General features: G+C 45.6%; 2 protein-coding genes across 8 annotated transcripts; one reads left to right on the top strand and one right to left on the bottom strand.

The window, feature by feature from the left end:
- Window positions 1–4327: 4327 nt before the first annotated feature.
- Window positions 4328–10659, bottom strand: fahd2a (fumarylacetoacetate hydrolase domain containing 2A). 7 transcript variants are annotated; one of them, XM_061260106.1, is made up of 8 exons: window positions 10372–10659; window positions 9428–9693; window positions 8937–9153; window positions 8669–8728; window positions 8377–8539; window positions 7863–7971; window positions 7560–7647; window positions 4328–6680 (listed from the first exon to the last, which is right to left on the bottom strand). In XM_061260106.1, exons 2-8 carry the CDS (start codon window positions 9688–9690, stop codon window positions 6618–6620), a joined length of 963 nt encoding a protein of 320 aa, XP_061116090.1. In that variant the 5' UTR covers window positions 9691–9693; window positions 10372–10659; the 3' UTR covers window positions 4328–6617. The 7 variants fall into 7 exon arrangements, with proteins under 7 accessions (XP_061116090.1, XP_061116086.1, XP_061116091.1 ...); XM_061260102.1 differs by having other exon boundaries at window positions 9428–9690; window positions 10372–10658; XM_061260107.1 differs by lacking the exon at window positions 10372–10659 and adding an exon at window positions 10153–10365.
- On the top strand, window positions 10644–22072 carry zgc:152830 (uncharacterized protein LOC767682 homolog). Its single transcript, XM_061260099.1, has 16 exons — window positions 10644–10757; window positions 13141–13182; window positions 13552–13642; window positions 14090–14238; window positions 14360–14468; window positions 14559–14686; window positions 14832–14931; window positions 15116–15191; window positions 15626–15711; window positions 16060–16164; window positions 18360–18435; window positions 19323–19441; window positions 20376–20459; window positions 20641–20698; window positions 20808–20989; window positions 21711–22072. The coding sequence occupies exons 1-16, from the start codon at window positions 10744–10746 to the stop codon at window positions 21834–21836; spliced, it is 1545 nt and encodes a 514-aa protein (XP_061116083.1). The 5' UTR covers window positions 10644–10743; the 3' UTR covers window positions 21837–22072.
- Window positions 22073–22367: the final 295 nt, after the last annotated feature.

Raw genomic sequence — 22367 nt, 5'->3', positions numbered from 1 at the left:
CAGCTGGGGCGGCTCATCTACATTCTCTTTTCCATCCCCTGCTACGAAGTGCTATTCTTAGCAAAATATTCTCCAAGTTGCCGACCGACCTTTAGGAAAGCTGGTCGTTCTCTAGGCTAGTTTATCAAGTCGATAGATGAAAGGTAGAGTGGATACGTTTTTTATTAGAGGCGGTGTTGCTTACTTAACTGCATGTCCATGTTCTGGTAGTGCCTGCCTCTGTCTTAAGAGGTTATTGCAAAATGAGGGTATACAGTATGTGCACCATCACACCATAACCCTTTGGTAAGTTTTAACATTCGTTTTATTTTTCATCATCAAGTACAAGCTACTATAATAACTACTAGAATAACTGAGTTCCCTTGGTAGACATTTATACAATTTAGGGAACTACTCTAATTACTCCAGCGAGAATATTAAAATGTAATTATGTCCTGGCCATCTCTGAATGTATGATGCCAGAGGAGATCGTTTTGGAGAAGATAGTTTGCTTTTTGTGTTCCAGTATTTAGTCCTTTGTCAACCTCTGCAGTTTTACCCTTTGGTCTGGCTTTTAAGTGAAAATTATTTAATCATACTTTTATTCAGGCAACCTAAAGATTTTACATAATAAGTTTCCACTTTTAAAGCAAACGACTACAGTACCCCTCAGTGCTGGAATTATACCTATGGCCAACTGGCAGGTTTTCATCCTCTGTGCCAGGGGTGTCAAACTCCAGTCCCAGGAGGCCGCAGTGTCCGCAGGTATTTGTGGTTTCCTTTCCGTCAGCAGCCACATAAGGTCTTGGGAATAAGACATTCCAAACTCTGCCTCTTTTAACCTGCCACCTAATTATCCCCTGATTTAATTGGCAAAAACATTGTTCTCTCCCCCTCCGCCTCAGCTGGAGTGTGATGAGCGAACGACGGCCGTGATTCACCCAGGTGGGTGCTCCACATTGGTGGCGGTCGAAGCCAGTTTCCCCCTCATCACTGTAAGCACTTTGAGTGTCTAGAAAAGCGCTATATAAATGTAATGATCTATCTACATAAGCTGTGTGGACTCCTTAGTCAATAATAAGACTTAAATTCATGACTTATGCTGAAACGCCAAAAACCAGCAGACACTGTGGCCCTCCAGGACTGCAGTTGGACACACCTGCCCTATATTACATTAATGGCATTTGGCAGACGCTCTTATCCAGAGCGACGTACAGTTGATTAGACGGAGCAGGAGACAATCCTCCCCTGGAGCAATGCAGGGTTAAGGGCCTTGCTCAAGGGCCCAACGGCTGTGTGGATCTTATTGTGGCTACACTGGGGATCAAACCACCGACCTTGCGGGTCCCAGTCATGTACCTTAACCACTACGCTACAGAAAAATTGTGTTCTGCCATACATAATTTCTGTGTCTATTGTGTATTGGCATATCACTGCCTACGATGTAGTGATGTAGCATTAATCTGCCTGCCTCTAAAATGTCTTCCTTTCTTTTTGAATTGGTGTTTTTACATGCTGTGGATTGTTGTTATGGGGGCTACACTGTATTTTATTGGGATAATTCTGTTAATGCCCAATCAGGAAAACATTTTAATTGAGCACGGTAAATGTACTCATCTAAAACACATTCAGGAGTAAATTCCTTTAATAAGCGGTCAGCATATTCCAGAGGCACCCAAACCGTTCTCTCCAAAGTCCACAGCCTTTCTGTTTCATGCAAAAGAGCTCTGAGATCTTAGACCTGAGATCCATCTTTTTGGAAGTGAAGTGGGGAAACAACAGGGCTCTGAATTGATTTCTGTGTGTGGAGACCTCCGCTCAGCAGTCTGCAGTGATTTTTCAGGGCCCTGTTGGACGAGGTAAAGGCCTCAAAGCAACACGGCCGAAGTGAGCGCAAACTATTTTTTAAAAACGTTAATGCTATTTTTGAAGCGGTCCGGTTTCATAAGCCCTGCTTCCAGGACGCTGTTGGGAATGAGGGCTTGTGGGCAGTTTCACGCGGCGCTTCTCACACTGGAGCTGATGAGCTGTACTGCCCGCCCGGAAGCTTCGGTCCTTGGGCTACCGATGGCCTCCTGCTTAGCTTCCAGTCCAGACTCGCATGAATTATGCAACTTGGAAGAGTTCCTTATGTAACACTGGTGATGAAGCCAGTTTCTCGGAAAAAAATAAAAATTAATAAATAAATAAAAACCAACCACTATCCTAAAAAGACTACTACACGATTCTAATGAAACTACTTGAATAAAATTGACTTTAATCATGAACATAAAGTGTGGATTTCTATTTTTAAAACTATTGTTTGAGCCACCACCCTTTAACCGACTGATGAGAAGTTGATTTATTACGGTAGCCTGGCTCTCGTAATTTTGTCTTATTCAGCTAGTTATAATTTTTCTGTATATGTACCTTGCACAATCTATAATGTGCTGAATATGAGTATCTGCGTCGTACATTAAGTATATGCTGTGTGTTGCAACCTTCTAGAAACGGTCCCTCAAGGGATGCCCAATAAGTCATTTTCACTCGCCCTCCACTTCTCCCTTAAGGTGCCCACACACCGAATTCGCACGCAACGCATTCCATTGATTTTCTATGGAGAGCCTTGCGGGTGCGTGAAGTTCTTTTTCTTACTCCTCTTAAAAAACAGTCCATTAACATGCTTTTGAAAACATTTCAGACATTGTTTATGAACATTTCAAAATAAACAATACAGTTGCTGAATCTTGATTCATATTTTATCTGCAAGAGTTTTGTGAGCCGTGCGAGGTGCCCGTGAGCAGATCACTATATTCAAATACAGAACCGTTCAACGTACACGGCACGCGCCGGACCTTAGGAGTGTATATGCATGTATGCTCACGTTCCACTGATATATCCCAGGGCTCGGACTGTAATTGGCTGCTTGCCATGTGCTAGCAATGCATAGATTGACTCGCTATGACAAGAGCAGGTCACTTCATGTCTTTTCCCAGTTGGGCCTGGTTGTGTAACAGGAAAGGGCCCAGTTCTCTGTTATCTCTGTTGTACACGCTCTCACGCATTCACAACCCACACATACCAGGAAGAATTCACTCCATCTTCTACTTAGCGACCAGTTGCGAGAACTTCAGAATGTATTTGAGAAGTTGTGTTTGCGTGGGAGTAAAGCAGATTTCGAAACTTTTGTTCCAACGATAGTCATGTATTTCCCCATGGGTTTTGGACGTTAAATATTCAGTTAAATATAGATGGTCATAATGCATGATCATAATTGATTTTTCATTCCTAGGGCGTATGACTCCATATCTTAAGGAGAGGTTTCAGACTCAGTAGCACCTGTATCCAGCAAAGATAAAATAAAAAAAAAACAGTTTTCTTATTTAGCTTTCTCTAACAAATACACAAATACTACAAAGGTAATACTATGTAATACAGATACATGGAGGAAGGGTGACATATTTGACAAATAAATATAACATAATTTTGTACTACTACAAAAACATTCCAAGTAGTTATTGCCAAGTGTAAATGCATGCGTTTAGCTGTTCTCACTGTATCTCAGCTATGATTATTAGCTGAGAATTAATTAACAGAATAATTTAGAAGCTTAAAACGGTTGAAAGTTATCTTATCAATGAAGCACAAGCTCGTGGACAAAATGTAACCGTTGTGGTATACCCGTAAATGTAAGATCGCCAGTGTGGAGTATACTATTAATATTCCCTTCAGATTGGATTTTTCCGTAATTAATAGGACTCCACAGCAAACAAAGAAATAATTAAATGAGAATAAATAAATTACATTCCCTCAGGTCTGGTGATTCTTGTGTTCTTGTTTTAATGTGGATATTTTACCAATTTTACTACGAGTCATAGCCAAAGTGCATATAAGAGCACTTTAATTGCCTTTAAATTACATTGTTTTTATACAGTCAGTGTGCCGTTATATATTACCTGTTCGTTTTCGGCTTTTCTAACTGCATTTTAAACAGATGTATCATTTGGGCCACGGAACTGTAAAAATTGTGCTATGTGCATAGTAAAAACATGTAAAGGAATAGTATAATTATTGTTAAATACAGTATCACGTTTACAAGCCCTATGCCAGCATGAGCATTATGTTCCTGCCATTATCCACGCTTGTATACTAAATTCTGTGCTTTTACTGGGTCGCAGTGTCACATTTGAGTACACTAACTGTAGAGTCGGCAGAACCATCCAAACCAAGAGCGAACAAAAACCGCTGTCATGCAAAAAAAACCAAAAAAAAAAAACCTTGCAAATATTATCATTTCAGATTGTGTCACAAATAGTCTACGCTGAATTAAATTACAAAAATGATGCATCGAAAGCCCTGGACAATTCAGCCATTTTAATTTATTTTATTGGCACGTTTAGAATTAGTTCAGCCACCTAGTACTTCAATATGTAGAAGGCAGTTATTGTTCAATCAAAACTCGAAGGTTTTGGTTTCTTAAACGGAGGCGGTTGTGCCCTGTTAACCGACTCAGCTGCTCCCAGCTCATTCTGGAAGATACTTTGCATTTAAATTGGTTATTTTCGTAGATTCTCCTAATTGCTATCGTCTTCTTTTTTTAATTCTGTGCAGGAGAAGACCTTATTGTTAGTGTGAGTTAGTCTTAGATTACTTACAAAGGAGTCGTTTCAGAGCGATTATAGTTCAAGAGGAAAATATGACTTGCAGTACTATGTTGATACTTTATGTCATCATTAAATCTAAAATGATTGCTGTAGGAAATGCATTACTCAAGGCAGAGTCCACAGGAGAAGACATGAACAAAAATCCAGAGAATAGGACATGCAGAACATCATCCATCATTGGGTTCCTGTTTGGAAAGTGCCTACCACCCCAGGGCAAGATGAGTCAGCTGCCCCTTAAAGTGGTTTTCATATGAACAAATGCCATATTTGAGAAAAAATCCCACTGGCATTTCTCACTGAGAATGAACACTGAGACATTGTTTAATTTAATTTCTATATATTCATTATTTTAAGTTAGTAGAGGGCTCGCCATTCCCTTCCTGTATGGAAATGCGTGACACGTACATCCTGCTCTTCTGATTACCAGTTCGATCCTGCCCTGGATCTGTCAAAGTCTCCCTGAGCAAAACACCTAACCACCAAATGTTCCTGATTAGCTGGTTAGGGCCTTGCATGACAGCCAATTGCCGTTGGTGTGTGAGTGTGTGTATGAATGGGTGAATGAGAAGCATCAATTGTACACCGCTTTGGATAAGGGCGCCAACCGTTTAACATTTCAGCGGCATAAACACAATAGCAGAAGGAGGAGTTTGAGCACAATTGTGTTTGTTTGCAGTACAGCATGGATGAAAGTACAGTGAACACATTCTTATGATAACTGATCAGGTAAAGCTTACCAAAAAAACGAAGCAACCTGACGATCAGAAGAAGGAGAATGTGTGAGAAGGCCGTAAGAGTGTACACTCGTCTTCATGTCACATGGAACTATGGGAATTGAAGTAAAGAACAGACCTGTTATGACCGCCAGTCACCACAGGTGGCCGCTAAATCCACCAAAACCGAGGAAATCTTATATTGCCACTTTCCAGGGATTACTTTTAAATGCATTACAAAATAACCCAAGAGTTGTAAAGAAGTTTTACAAAGCTGAAGAATAATTGGGGGGAAGCCAGGTCACTTGTACAAATTGGGTGAGTTAATTGAAGGTAGCAATTAGGCACAATAAATAGAAACGGTGCAGAGCTGAAGAAATGCATCCGTGTCACTGAACGAGAACGTGTCTTCAGCAGGATGTGACAGGTAATGAAGGGTTGCTGTGTGCCGTCCTATTTGTCAGTAATGAGGACTCTTAGAAACTAATGACAGGATAGAGATGTAAGCCTGGCCTTATGGTGAGAATTATAACCATAATTGTTCGAACAATTCCGTTTGCTTTATGCTGTTTGTTTTGCCTAATGTCCCAGAAACATGTCACTCCACCAGGAAACAGCTGTCAGGATTACTGCAGTGACTGCAATTTATTTTTAATGGAATCATCTGAGATGCATGTTACCGGGTCGAGCCATGCATTTTACATGCGCGAGGCTGCGTTCAGGGGGGGGGGGGCAGCTGTCTGCGGTTTGTGAAACACGAGCCCTCGGTAAATGGCAGTAAAAGGTCCTCACCCTCCCCTGTCAATCATTGACCTGTCACTGCACTCTGCACTCCAGTGTGGAGGCGTACGACACCGGCTCCGTCACGGCCCTTCAGGTTGAGGCAGCGTACAGTTCAGTCCTACGCCACTTGATAAGTAAGTAAATGTGCTGATAACGCAGTTGGTGGGGAAGGCTTGGAAAATAATCTCTGCCACAGCCTGAAAGAAATAAAAACAATTACCCACCGCACTATAAGACACTTGGATTTACATACAAATTCACCCTGAGACATTTAGAATTCAATACCAACTCTCATGGGCTGATTCTGTTGCAATATAATATGCTTGCCTCTGCAGTTCTGAAATTTATATTAAATGCCTTTTAAGTGGTATGACCATGTTATAAAACAAACAAACAACCAAACAAACAAAAAAAAAAAACCCCAGTAATGACCCTGGTTTTGCCAAATCAAATTTAACGGACAGAGAGGAGGCAGGAGTGCTTCCTGTGCTTCTGGCAGTCAGACGACTGCGTTACGAATGAGTCCAATCTCATCGATTTTACACTCCACCACATCACCTTTCTGAAAAAAAAGCACAACATCCTTTGTTTAGCGAGACAGAAAATACGTTTTATGATGTTCAATAAAGCAGTCCTCCACCGGAAAAAAAACCACAAAATACAGAAAATGATTAATGGCTCATTTTGTTCTAGTTTTAAAATTGCTTGCTTACTCGTTTACTTTTTAAAAGGCTATATTCGAAACACAATGGGGCAATGTACTATAAGATTGTTCACTCTCTGGTTCCAAAGTCTTGTGTTTAAAAGGGCATTGACTGTTAATGGCATCCAATGGTGTGGTTATCATGGTTGTTGGTTTGCATTAATGTTTTTGCATTCACCTGAACGCCTTGGTTTAAAATCAGATCAATGACAGTGAAAACCACAGCTTCCCAATCAGAAGGGGAGACTACCCACTGAGCGTGCAATCCAACAGCACCTTGCCCAAGTGTGTTGATACACAACAGCCTCTGCATACTCATTTTGAAACGAGAACCAAATTAGAAAATTAATGTTTTAAATGTGCCATTATCTACATTTTTCTTCCAGCAAAGGCTCTCTTTAAAGATAGAGAAATCCAACATAACTGAATTAACATGGCATTAATTGGTTCCAGTAGCACTGGAATTTTTCCATATTAATTTGCTAAGCTCACGCCTTCATCCTGTGAGGAGACTAAGTACACATACGTCTGTACATATCTCAAAGATGGAGATATTAACGAGAAGTAATTACATGAGTCATTAGCCTAATCGCAGAAGTAATTTGGCGATGGAGCTCTCTGTGGTGTGAGGCGTATGAGTGCTCTTCACACACTTGCGGCCGTGTTGCTGGCAGTAAACGGGGGTACGCGGGACTTGTGCTTTAATGATGGAGTCGTGGTGTGTTTGCGCATGATCACCTTGAGGAAGACTGGCGGCTTCCGAAATACACCCACGCCAGGAGGCGTCCCTGTGAGAAAAACATCCCCGGGACTCAGCGTCACAAACCTAGGGCACAGAAAAAGCACAGCGTCAAAAAACCCCCCCACGGCAACCGCCAGTATGCAGCCACACGGCCCCAGAAATGGAGCGGTGTGATACAACCCAGGATCAGCATTCCTGTGGATAGTGGCTGACAGAACCCACTTTTCATAATCGGGTGGATGAAGGCCGTGAGAAATTAATCACAGCACGGAACATTCCAGCGTGTCTCTGGCACTCACTGCGAGACCCAGGCCACAAGCTTCTCTGTCCTGAAGATCATCTGATTGGTGTTGCTGTCCTGGACTGTGATGCCATTGACACGGCAGCAGATCCCCAGGCTGTGCGGGTCTGGAAATGAATCGGAAATTATTGCAGCTCGAACCCCAGCCCCTTTGCCCCGTCAGTCAATCCTCCAGCCCCACTCCTCTACCTCTGATACCTCATACCGCGGCCTGTAGTGGTTAAGGTGCATGACTGGGACCCGCAAGGTTGGCGGTTCGATCCCCGGTGCAGCCACAATAAGATCACAGCTGTTAACCCTGCATTGCTCCAGGGGAGGATTGTCTCCTGCTTAGTCTAATCAACTGTACGTCGCTCTGGATAAGAGCGTCTGCCAAATGCCAATAATGTAATCTAATGTAATATAGAGCAGGTGTGTCTTACACCTCTGATACTTCCTATATCTCTGATAACTCTTACACCTCTGATACTTCCTATATCTCTGATACCTCTGATACCTCTTACACCTCTTACCCTTAATAGCTGCAGTAGTGACCAGGGCAGGGCCTAATGGACAAAAGCTGTCAAAGGTTTTTCCCAGAAGCCACTGCTTCCCATTACGACGCATCTGCCAGTCACGTGCGCTGACGTCATTGGCTACTGTGAATCCCGCCACGTAGGAGAGAGCCTCTTCCTCCTAGGAGGAGCATGCCAAGAAATACGTGTTAGAACGGTTAATGGTGGATTATAAAAGATTTGAATGTTTATCAATATATCAATACTATGGGTGATACTATGAGCAGTCTTACGCCTGGTCGACGCTCACCTTGATGTGCCTTCCTTTGCGGCCGATTACAAACGCTAACTCCACCTCCCAGTCAACCTCCTTCAATCAGAAGGACACAACTGTCATTCCTTTCTTATTATATAACAGTGTGCATGTTTAATATGATTTTTTTTTATTATTACATAATATCACATGGGGAAAGGGTGTGGGGACTGTATGTACGTTGCATTGAACAGCGCGGTTTTAAAAAAAGTACACTATGCAAACTCTGAGCACTTCAGCAGAACAGGACCCCCTCTGTGATCACCTCGCTCTCCTCAGGCAGTGTGATGTCATCATAGGGCCCGGTGATGGCGCTGGGGAACTTGCTGAAGATGATGGGCTCTTTGGGGATGGGGGCGTTCTGCTCCAGGCAGTGGTCGCGGTAGTTCATGCCCACACATACAACCTTTTCTGGGGCAGTCACTGGAGGCAGCAGCCTCACCTCAGACAGGGGGACCACACATTGGCCACTGGACAATGCTCTGAGAAGGACAATTAAACATTTACATGGAGGAGGTTTTTTTTTTTCTTTCTTTTTTTTATTAATCTCTGTGTCCCTGCATTAACTGGCAATGCTTAACTGGCAACTGTTAAACGTAAGCCTGAAAAGAGCTTTTGGGATGTGTTATTTCATTGGTTTTTATCTGCTCCTGTATGGAAGTGAGTCTCGCCAAGTCTGAGTTAATGAATGGCAGCTCGTGTCAATCTATAACTCTTGACAGTCTTTCAGAGTCACTGTGACGATCTGTGGAATACCTCTGTGCCTGCTCCATGCCCCTCTCGCCCATCTGTAAGAATTCCCTCATGGTGCTGGGCAGCGCAGAGTCAAAGTGTTTTAGGTCAACAACACCCTGTCCTGCATCCAGTTGTACTCCAACTCGGATCGCCCCTTCTTCGCCCTGACGACAGAACTGAACTAACCGCATGGTGACGCCACTCAGTCCCCGTCTCCCAGTGTCTGTAGACGATCTTTTACCAAGTCTCCAGGAGCTCAACAAGGATCGGATTGGTAGTCTCATCTACTGAATACACATCACTGAATTAGACATAGCCCAAATAAAACTGTCTATATTCAAATAGGCCAAATCAAAAACTGGAATTGAAAGACATTCTTTACACAGATCCAAAACATCCAACAATTCAGTTATTATTTTCCATATGCCTAGAAACCATTAATACGAATGTTATTATTGCCTGCAGGGTTGTTATACGGAAGAGTTTGCTGACGATAAACTAATCGCGTGCTGATAAGGCCGGGGACGTTCACGCTGGCAACTTATCTAAATGGGGTCAGGTATACCAGGTTCAAAGATGAGAGTAACGTTATCATACCAGCATGGTTTTCATCTTGGCAGGCCAACAGCAGCCAAGTAACAATTATGAGACGCCTCTCTAACGTTTCACAACGACACAACGCTATTAGACAAATTACTAAATGAACTGGATAGTTTTCTGTGTAGTTTGAACCAATTGTATCCTACCTGTTCATGTCGATACGCATATTAACTTACACAGAATACTGTAACGACCTTAACAGGGCGTTCGCAGATCACGAAGTATCAGAGTATTGGTTAAATTAGCAAGCATATGTTAAAATTAACTGGTGTCAGAAATGTAGTAGTCCGCTATCTAGTCTTTGGTAGTCTTGCAAAATGGTATGCTCAGCGAAATCTCCAGTCTGAGTGTACCATTGAGTGTACCTTGAACGAAAGATTGCACCCCCGATGCAAGTCGTACTTCCTGGTTTGGCATTTGTAGTCCTTCTGAAAGCCTATCCTCACTGATCTTTTTCTCTCTATGATTATCGTTATCAGCACAGTGTGTTGAGTAATAGACTACCATTTTGTGCATTTCAAATGATTAAAACACAACATTTTAGCGCAGCATTCGGGTACTGTTCATAAAGATCCCATGTGATATCGAATGAATCTACTGAGAAGTAACCTGCAATTCCCTAGAAGCATCGCGGCTGGGTCATGTGACTCAACGCTCGGGAGTCTGGTTTATAACTGTCAGCTGACTCTCGTTTCTCCCAGACTCTCTTAGAAGAGTTTGTGGAAGACGGGGGACAAATGGGGTTTATCAGGTGAGAAATCGACACAAAATGGTCGCACACGTATAATTATAAATGTGTTTATACATTTAACCAACGAGACTTGGGATTAACTTTATGACAGAAGGGCATTTCTTGCGAGCGTGCTAGCAGACCGGATGCTTTGAATGGACCAGCTTGGTTTGCTGCCGCGAAATCAATTTGATCCTGCAAAATTTCACAAACTAGTTTAGTAGTTTGCAGACGATGCATCAAATGTAAAATGTGGATTAAACCAACAAGGACTATTTATTTTAGATTATTGTCGCCAAAAATACAGATTGTGGATGACTAATGTGTCTCCCTTTCTGTTATTAATTTTAGCTCTCTTTTTTTTGCGGCAAGTCATTTCGATGATTTGGATGGGAAACTGAGTGCCTCAGCGAAACTTAAACAAAAAAAACTGTTCCTGTTCGCTTACAAGAAATGACGACCCATTCGGTCATAATCATATGACTAAGGATTACATATTACACTGAAAAATTAACAATAATACAGTAATCATACGAGTGTCTTGGTACAGAATGTACCGTCTTGGTCTTTCTTTTTATACAAATTTGGTCTTGGATGTTTTGATTCCTGAATTAGTGTGTCGGTTGAAAAGGGCAAATTCATTTTCCATAAAATAAATATTAGTTTTGTTTGGTAAATGTGTTATACTCACTAACGTCGCTTTGGACTTGTAAATCGCTTTGGATTGAAAGCGTCTGCCAAATGACAAAAAATGTAAAATGTAACGTATTAGGTAGTAGACCACTTTTAAAATATAAACTGGTATTACCTGGAGAACCAGAAACAGCAAGTGAGACGGCCAAAGTCTGCAGAAGTTCAGCAATATGTTTGGAGCCGTCTACCGGCTAATGTCCTTATGAAGCTGCACCTAACAATTCATGCAGCTTTAAAGATAAAGGGTGGTCACAACAAATATTGATTCAATTTAGTTTTTAAGTGTTCACTGCTCTTTATTGTACAACAATACGGATTGAACTGTTCATTGCTTTAGGGATTTTATGTTTTTATTTTTTTGTATGTGCCAAATACTTTGGGTGAGTATTGTACCTTAGTATATACCTTCCTGAATGAACAGTCTTCACTGGGTGCAGCTTGTCCAAGATGTGGCTGTACTCCTCAAAATGTAAAGAGTGAACGTATGCAAGCTTCACTCCATTGGCTTCCAGTTCATTTTAGGATTGATCTAAAATTGATATTATATAATTATAGTTTTATAATTAATAACAGACTATGTCAATGATTTGCAAAATGATTAGTGCTGGAGGTGAACATTCTGGTTTGAAACCTTTAGCCGCAGTTGTCAACCGAAATGCATAATTAATAATTGCGTAATAAAATTGAATTGCAGAAAAAGCAATGAGTTGCATCTGGAATGGTTCCTCATGCTTAGTCAGACCACGTTCTAACACTCATGTAGGTTCACGTGCACTGTGGGGAAAACATTTGTTCAAATCTAAAACGGTGAGGTCGGAAAGTGATTGATTTGACGGAATGCCCCAACACTTAATCGACTTTCATGATTCATAATCTTTCGTATTTTCCTATTGTGCTCAATCCATTGTTCCAGTAATAAATACCTATTTTTGGAAATGCTATATTTCCTATTCCAGATTGGGATTGTCTGAGGGGGGAGGTATTGTGGCAGAATTGTATTGTATCAATTTATTTATTTTATTGGTTAAGAAAGACTCATTATGCCTTCTACCACTGATTACATTACATGTAATATCAATGTAATGCTGCACAGCTGAGCACACTCTTAGAGAATGTGGCCCCTTATTTAATTTTTTTTTAAATTGTTTCCGATTTTTCCCTTTTTCTCACAATTTGGTAGCCAATTGTACCCCATCTAATCCAATTAGAGTTAGTGTTAGATACACCGCCCACACCCCGTCCCTTGGTGGCCCGAAGGGATCTGGCGAACACGCCTTCTTCAAGCCGTCTCGTCTCATGCTGACCGTGATTCCGCGGCGCCCGGGGTGCTGTTGTACGCGGCGATCCGCTAACCCTGCCAAGTCCCTCCCTCTTGGAGCAACGAGCCAATTATGCTGCTCCACGAGAGCCGGCCAAACTTGGCTTTTAGGCAGGAATAGAGCCCCTGGTCAAACCCTGGTCCTCGGTGTGCAACTGCAACCGCAAGTCTGCTGCAGCTTAGCCTGTTGCGCCACCATGGTGCCTCATTTTAATATGCAGTGCATTATGTGGGTGGCCTACTGTCTAAAGTGTGTAAAAGCATGAAACCGCGATCCAATTAGTGCATACACATTCAATGTCATGTCAGACATTGAATGTGATGGTTTGAATGGTAAATGGTTGGCGTTTATATAGCGCCTTTAAGAGCCCTCGTGTCTTCCTCTCTTCCCAGTGTCCAGCCGCTTGAGCCCGCCACAGACTGCCAGGATTCAAAGTGAGTACTGGGGGGGGGGTAGATTGTAACGTCTTTCTGTAGTTGTTCATTTGAGTGGAATTGTCTGTCTGTCTCACTTTCTTTTGCCTTGTTTAAACGGTGGGGCAGGGGGGTTGGGTTGTGCAGAGAGGGTTACAGAACGAGGTGGGGTAATGTTACATTACCGTACAGAATGGTGTATTACGGTACAGAAATTGCCACACCCGGGAATGGGGGACTTGAGTATCTGGAAGTCGGCCACTGTAGACTGAACCCACCCTGTCATGCCCTTTTACATAGATTTTTATGCATCTCGTCTATGTGTATATGTTCTGAATTTCATCGCTGAGATGTGATGTGTATGATGGACATTTTGAGTGATTCTCGCAGATTCGATGGCATAGTTCTGGTGGCCGAAGGTTTCGACCAGCTGCCCAGTGAGCTGGAATGTCTGAAGGGACCACTGGAGGACTACAGCTCTGTGAGCAGCGTGCACTCGTGCACTCATTCATTCACATGCACTCATTCATTCACGTGCACTCTCTCTTTCACGTGCACTCTCTCTTTCACGTGCACTCTCTCTTTCACGTGCACTCTCTCTTTCACGTGCACTCTCTCTTTCACGTGCACTCTCTTTCACGTGCACTCTCTCTTTCACGTGCACTCTCTCTTTCACGTGCACTCTCTCTTTCACGTGCACTCTCTCTTTCACGTGCACTCTCTCTTTCACGTGCACTCTCTCATTCACGTGCACTCTCTCATTCTCTCATTCACGTGCACTCTCTCATTCACGTGCACTCATCTCTTTCACATGCACTCTCTCATTCACGTGCACTCATGTGCATATATGCAATATGTGCACCTGCCCGTCCTGTGTTAATGTTGTCTCTTTCCACATCCCGTTTCGTCCGTTTGTCCTCTGTGTCAGGTGGACGTTGGTCTCCACCAGGAGGTGGTGGTCCTGCAGGTGCCAGGCCTCCCTGGCAAACGATTGGTCTACGCATGCACTGGGCCGGTCAATCGGGACTACGATGACGTCAGAAGGTTCAGTGATGCTGCCGGAAACGGGATCAAAAGGTGTGTTGTGTTGCACTGTGCCCTTTTGCCTGTGCACTTCTCTTAATGCAGCTACATTTTACATTTAAAAAAGAAAAAAAAAAAGAAGAAAAAAAAAAAAGAATAATAATTCTCCTTCTAGGGCAATGAAAGCTGGTGTGCAGCGCCCTCTGCTGGTGTGTCCCCCTCACAGCAGCTATGAAAATGGACCCCTGGTTGCCGCCCTTGGGGCTCTGCATGCGCTGTACATGGTGAGAGGAGCAGGTTTCCCCAGCGTACTTGGAAGGGAAAAGTTTTGAAGCAGTTCCTCGAAACCGTTTTTCTTTTCTCTCCGTTTTTAGCCCATTGAGATTCGGGAAGCTGCGCAGAAGAGCTCCCCACACAAGGTGGAAGTGTTGGGCATCTGGGCGAAGGCGGAAGGAGAGGCGAAGAAGCTTGTTGATCAGGCCAAAGCCCTGGAGGCCGGCAGGTCAGTGTGGTGTCTGTTGGGAGAAACGCACGAAGCGTGTGTCCGCTGAGGCGGTCCCTTCTGAGGGCAACGCTGAGACAACGCTGCGACAACGCTGAGCGAACGTGTCCTGATCCTGGCATTTCCTGGCTCCTCCTCTCCGCAGGCTGGTGTGCCGGGACATCGGGGGGTCCGACCCCGAGCGCATGGCTCCCCCCCGCGTGGTCGAATACGTGCAGGCCCTGTTTCAGGGCACCCTGGTGACGGTAAGATCCAGCGCCGGCTCCCGTGCAGTCTCTGGTGTTGACGTTGACCTTGGTGCCGCTCCGACTGTGACCTTTGACCTTGGCGACGCTCAGGCTGTGACCTTTGACCCCCCCCCCCCCCCCCCCGCCGCTCGGGCTGGGGAAACGGCAATGCCGTTGACACTCTCCTCCCTACATCTCCCAGGTCAGCGTCGAGAGTGCCCTCAACACCCTGGAGAAGGAGTACCCCTGTCTGGCTGCCGTCAACCGCTGTGCCAGCGGTATGCAGGCTACGCGGCCTTCCTCTCCACCAGGGCTGCCCAACCCTGCGCCTGGAGGGTCTACTGTCCTGCAGGTTTTCTCTCCGACCCTAACAAGGCACGCCTCGTTCAACGGCTTGAGATCTCCTTGAGCTGCGAATTGGTAGAGTCAGGTGTGCCAAATTAGGGTTGAAAAATGAAAACCTGCAAGGACGGTAGATCTCCAGGAACAGGGCTGGGCTGCTCTGCTGTCTGTTTCGTGTGCTAGTCCTCTGTAGAGAGATGCACTGTATGGAGATTTACATTCAGCCAATGATAATGCTGATGCTAGAGCACTGTGGGAGGGGCCTGTAGCAGGCAATGCATGGGTTCGGTGTTTGGGGGGGGGGGGGGGGGTTGGGGATGGGACTGAAATGTGGTCGCCAGGTACGAGCGTTTTTGCTTTTGCCTTCCAGCTGTACCTCGTCACCAGGGCAGGGTCATCAAGCTGGAGTACGTGGGGGAGGAGCCCATCGAACGCACGCTGATGCTGGTGGGAAAGGTGAGAGAGACCGGCCACAGACCCACGCGTCACGCCTTCGCTTGTTCATCCAAATCGATTGTCACTGATACCTATGGGATTGAACTGCCATTTTGGCTCTCTTCCTAAAATCATGTTGACTTAATAAGTGCGCTCTTTCAGCCAAAGTGCTTTCCGATTAGAAGTAGCCATGTTTGAGTTTCCTTAGTGACTAGTTGTATGGAGCCAGTTGGCAGTGTTTATAGTGGAGTAAATATTGTCTGGGGCCTTTCCTTTTATTTTGGCTGTGAAGCGCCGCACTTTTGCCTTCGGCTGACAGACGATGTTGGGTTGGCTGTGGGTTTTAAAATGGCCGTTCTCTGTGCTCAGGGCATCACCTACGACACGGGCGGAGCGGACATCAAGGCCGGCGGCGTCATGGCTGGGATGCACCGGGACAAGTGTGGCGCTGCGGCTGTGGCAGGCTTCTTCCAGGTACCCGCCGACCCTTCCTCGCTCCTCTTCCTCCTTCCACACTCCTCTTCCCCATGTTCCTGTTCCCCACCGACTCTTCCACACTCCTCTTCCTCCTTCCACACTCCTCTTCCCCATGTTCCTGTTCCCCGCCGACCCTTCCACACTCCTCTTCCTCCTTCCACACTCCTCTTCCCCATGTTCCTGTTCCCCGCCGACTCTTCCACGCTCCTCTTCCCCATGTTCCTGTTCCCCGCCGACTCATCCACACTCCTCTTCCTCCTTCCACGCTTCTCTTCCTCCTTCGACGCTCCTCTTCCCCATGTTCCTGTTCCCCGCCGACTCTTCCACACACCTCTTCCTCCTTCCACACTCCTCTTCCCCATGTTCCTGTTCCCCACCGACTCTTCCTCGCTCCACACTCCTCTTCCCCATGTTCCTGTTCCCCACCGACTCTTCCTTGCTCCACACTCCTCTTCCCCGTGTTCCTGTTCCCCACCGACTCTTCCTTGCTCCACACTCCTCTTCCCCATGTTCCTGTTCCCCACCGACTCTTCCTTGCTCCACACTCCTCTTCCCCATGTTCCTGTTCCCCACCGACTCTTCCACACTCCTCTTCCTCCTTCCACACTCCTCTTCCCCATGTTCCTGTTCCCCGCCGACCCTTCCACACTCCTCTTCCTCCTTCCACACTCCTCTTCCCCATGTTCCTGTTCCCCGCCGACTCTTCCACGCTCCTCTTCCCCATGTTCCTGTTCCCCGCCGACTCATCCACACTCCTCTTCCTCCTTCCACGCTTCTCTTCCTCCTTCCACACTCCTCTTCCCCATGTTCCTGTTCCCCACCGACTCTTCCTCGCTCCACACTCCTCTTCCCCATGTTCCTGTTCCCCACCGACTCTTCCTCGCTCCACACTCCTCTTCCCCATGTTCCTGTTCCCCGCCGACTCTTCCACGCTCCTCTTCCCCATGTTCCTGTTCCCCGCCGACTCATCCACACTCCTCTTCCTCCTTCCACGCTTCTCTTCCTCCTTCGACGCTCCTCTTCCCCATGTTCCTGTTCCCCGCCGACTCTTCCACACACCTCTTCCTCCTTCCACACTCCTCTTCCCCATGTTCCTGTTCCCCACCGACTCTTCCTCGCTCCACACTCCTCTTCCCCGTGTTCCTGTTCCCCACCGACTCTTCCTTGCTCCACACTCCTCTTCCCCGTGTTCCTGTTCCCCACCGACTCTTCCTTGCTCCACACTCCTCTTCCCCATGTTCCTGTTCCCCACCGACTCTTCCACACTCCTCTTCCTCCTTCCACACTCCTCTTCCCCATGTTCCTGTTCCCCGCCGACCCTTCCACACTCCTCTTCCTCCTTCCACACTCCTCTTCCCCATGTTCCTGTTCCCCGCCGACTCTTCCACGCTCCTCTTCCCCATGTTCCTGTTCCCCGCCGACTCATCCACACTCCTCTTCCTCCTTCCACGCTTCTCTTCCTCCTTCCACACTCCTCTTCCCCATGTTCCTGTTCCCCACCGACTCTTCCTCGCTCCACACTCCTCTTCCCCATGTTCCTGTTCCCCCACCGACTCTTCCTTGCTCCACACTCCTCTTCCCCGTGTTCCTGTTCCCCACCGACTCTTCCTTGCTCCACACTCCTCTTCCCCATGTTCCTGTTCCCCACCGACTCTTCCTTGCTCCACACTCCTCTTCCCCATGTTCCTGTTCCCCACCGACTCTTCCTTGCTCCACACTCCTCTTCCCCATGTTCCTGTTCCCCACCGACTCTTCCTCGCTCCTCTTCCCCCTTCCACACTCCTTTTCCTCGCTCCTCTTCCCCACGCTCCTCTCTCACTTCGGTTTATGAGGAGAGCTTCATGCAGGCTATATCACCTTGACTATGTGCTTAGCGACAGTACGTACCTTGTGCACAGACTTGTGTGTGTATATATAGAGTTTGCGCACCAGGAAATTAGTGGCTGGGGGTGTTCATTTGGGTATACTACACTGTTTGATGTACAGGGGTATTGCCCTATCTGTGGAGTCACCTTAACATTTCTGTGTCTGTTGGTCACTAACCTTGAAATGGCAGCATTTCCATTCCAGTGTTTTAAAAGTACTGTGTTAAAGTGCATACACATACATTTTCACACACACGCACACACGCGCACACACACGGTTACTTTGAAAGATGCTCTTAATAATGTGTCCTTCCTGCTGAACTGCAGGTCCTTGCTGAACTGGAACCCAAGAATCTTAAAGTCATGGGCGCCATGGGGATGGTCCGGAACAGCGTGGGGTCAGGTCAGTGGCACAGCTAATGTGTTCTGTTATTCACCTAATGTCCTTTCACAACAACAGAAGACATCAAAAAAAGAATACAGAAACCATCATCCTGCACATCTAGACTTGTCCTTAGACTAGTGCTAGTACTGCATCAGTCCTTGAAAGCCCCAAGAGTCAGTGCCTTTAGTATTGGCTACACAACAGATGCAGTGTAACCATGGACACAACAGACGCAGTGTAACCATGGACACAACAGACGCAGTGTAACCATGGACACAGCAGACGCAGTGTAGCCATGGACACAACAGACACAGTTCAGCCATGTTCTCCATGTTGGTAGAAGCTGACCACTGCAGCCAAACCCAGACCTGGTGGCCATATGGAATGGAAATCAAAGTCATGCTTAATCAGGTCCCTCTAATTACCCAGCACACGGTCTGCGTTCATTAATGAGGACACCAACATGGCTGCACGTTTTCACTCTCCCTGCAAGGTGAAAAACAAGATGCGTTTTCCACTCCCAAATCCCAAAGCTCAAATCTGATTCTCTAACCAGGGCTAACCTGGGGACGCAGATTACTCTGTTCATTTTAATATTGGCGGCGCCACCATTTTCTCCACTTTAAGTACTTTTCATAAGCACTTGTAGCTTACAGAGGAACAACATGACATAACGATGAGTACAGTCCATTCAGCCCAGCAATGCTCACCGTTTTCCTACTGTACCACTATAGTGTACCTAGTATTTAGTTAAAACCTAGATGGTGTCTAGCACCGTATCAAGCCTGGTCTTGAAAACCTCCCAACAACTCAACAGTGTAACAGAAATGCTTCCTGATGTGGGTACAGAATTGCTGTCTGCGTGTGAGGGGTGAGCGGGCTGCGTTGTTTAACCCGTCTCTCAGACTGCTACGTGGCGGATGAGCTGGTGGTGTCGAGGGCGGGGCGACGGGTGCGTGTGGGGAACACGGACGCAGAGGGGCGCATGGTGATGACCGACCTGTTGTGCGAGATGAGGGAGAAGGTGTGTGCCGGCTCTCTCCCGCTCCCGATATGCACCCTTTCACCTCCATCACCCGTTCAGTTACAGCACCCTTTCAGCTCCTCTGTCTATCACCCGTTCAGTTGCAACACTGCCAGCTCTCTCCATGATGCACACCCTTTCAGCTGCTCTGTCCATCACCCGTTCAGTTACAACACCCTTTCAGCTCCTGTGTCCATCACCCGTTCATTTACAACACTGCCAGTTCTCCATGATGCACACCCTTTCAGCTGCTCTGTCCATCACCCGTTCAGTTACAACACTGCCAGCTCTCCATGATGCACACCTTTTCAGCTGCTCTGTCCATCACCCGTTCAGTTACAACACCCTTTCAGCTCCTGTGTCCATCACCCGTTCATTTACAGCACCACTGATGGGAGATCAGTCTGAGAGGCATTTTAGCAGACACTCTTATCGAGTGAATATAACGAGGCTAGAAGAGTAGTGCTAGACCCGGAATATCAACAGTCAATTGCAGAGGCAAGTGCAAGAACAAGTGGTGAAAGTGCTGGGGTTTTTTTATTTTATTTTTTTAAATGGTATTAATATATTTATATACCTAGAGCCAACACTTATGAGACTATTCAGTTACGCTGTTTAAATCGGGCTGCTGCAGATGAGAGGCACCATGGGTGCTCTTTACTCCCAATTGTCATGGATTCACTTCAATTAGTGAATTTCAATTTCATGGCATTAATCTTTTCTCCTCCACTTCACTACTCTTCCTGTTCTCCTCTCTTACTATCCCTCCCTCCTGGGCACTGCTGCACTCACTCCATTCTCTGCTCCAGCTGTTGGAATAACGTCAAATGCTTGGAGTGTGAAGCATTGAGCCACACTGTTGCTTAAGGTGTGTGTGTGTGTGTGTGTGTGTGTGTGTGTGTGTGTGTGTGTGTGTGTGTGTGTGTGTTTTCAGGCGAAGTATGAGAAGTCTCCTCACCTCTTTACCATCGCCACGCTGACTGGACACGCCATCCGTGCCATGGGCCCAAATTACTCTGTGAGCACAACCACGCGCTAACACCACAGACAAGCAAACACTCTTTACAAACAGTAATCAATAATGCATACAATATGCAGAAACCAGTATTCACGGTTGTAATGCTGAAATGTTAACATGTTAGTGTCAGCGAGCAGCACTGAGGTCTTCCTCCCCTCACTGCCCACCTTGTCTCTCTCAGATCATCATGGACAATGGACCGGCTCGCAGTGCAGACACCGCCCTGAAGTGGCAGAAGGGTGAGTGGAGAACACCCGCGCTGAATCCCAAACCCCACCCACCCGCCCATATCGCTGTGAAAATGAGTGTTTGTAACGAAATTTTCTGATGATTCATGACTCCGTTCAGCCGGGGCGAAGCTGGGCGATATGTTCGAGGTGTCCACGATTCGCCGCGAGGACTACGAGTTTCACCGCGGTAAATCCGAGTACGAGGAGATCCTGCAGAGCAACAACCTGCCGTCCAGTGGAACCCCGCGAGGGCACCAGGCCCCGGCGGCGTTCATCATCATGTCTTCTGGGCTGGACAAGGTATCCCAACCGACACCGACACGGCCAAAAACTCTGCTATTCCGGCGCTCCGTTCAGGCCCGCCGCGGCTTCGTGCGCTGCCAAAGTTATTCAGTCCTATGGCACATCACATTTATATCACATTACATTACATTAATGGCATTTGGCAGACGCTCTTATCCAGAGCAATGTGCAGCAGAGTGCATACCCATAACCAGGGATAAGTGCGCTGGAAGTACAATTGCAACTGCTAACGGTACACACACACACACACACACCAACCACACACACACACACACACACACACACACACACACACACACCACACAATGATGCATTAAATGCATTATAGGTCAGGACTAGATGTGGGTGACCAGATTCGTTTTTTGAGAGAATCTAAATTCAAACTGTTGTCCAGGGAGTGAATGGGGGGGGGGAATGCAGCTTTGGTGTAAAAATACTTACTACACTTATTACAATTTAATTTCTTGTTGCGTATAGCCAGCTTTAAAATGCGCTCGTATAGTTATGAAGAATTGACTAAATTGAGGAAACAGTGAATTTTTATTTCAGCTCATCTGAGTCCTGTGTACAGTACATTTTATATATATATATATATATATATATATATATATATATATATATATATATATATATATATATATATATATATATATATATATATATATATATATATATATATATATATATATCTCCTTATATCCTTATCTGCCTTGTTCAGCATGGTGTGGACTCTGATGAGCCCCTGCCCTTCTCCCACATTGACATCGCTGGTTCCTCCGGGCCTTTCCCTGGAGTGCCCACTGGGGCTCCCATCCTCGCCATGGCCTCCCGCTACGTCCTGTGAGGCCCTCCTGCTCCCTCCACCGTCTAACAAAAAAATAAAAATGGTGTTGGATGTGGATGAGGATGGGGGGGGGGATATATTGGCAAGACAGAAATAAAAGCTTGTGCGTATGAATGTGATCCTTTTATTAGGGCTGCTCCTTCCAGCTTACACAGAATTGTGGAAAATGTCATGTTTCACATGTAATGTCTGTGTATGAAAGTTTTTTCTAAAAGAAATAAATGACCAGCATTTGCCATCAGTGTTTGTTTTTCTTTGTCAACTGTGGTGGTGGTGGTGGTAGGAGTAGTAGTAGTATCCTTAATTTTACAGAATGAATTCACATAGAAATAAATTAATAACAATATTGACTGATAAGGTGTAGACTGAAGCATTAGCTTATTATACCTACCGTTTTTACATAACATTCTAATATTATATTTATATATTATTAATTATATTTAACACGTTATTTTTAAACATTTTCTTTTAGTATACTACACATTTTTAATTCCTTGTCACAAATGTTCCACAAGTTAACCTCTTTGACAG

Source organism: Conger conger, chromosome 11 (assembly GCF_963514075.1).
Source record: "Conger conger chromosome 11, fConCon1.1, whole genome shotgun sequence".
Classification (NCBI taxonomy): Eukaryota; Metazoa; Chordata; class Actinopteri; order Anguilliformes; family Congridae; genus Conger; species Conger conger.
Note: the sequence above shows the minus strand (reverse complement) of the source record. Positions and strands in the feature narration are given on the sequence as shown.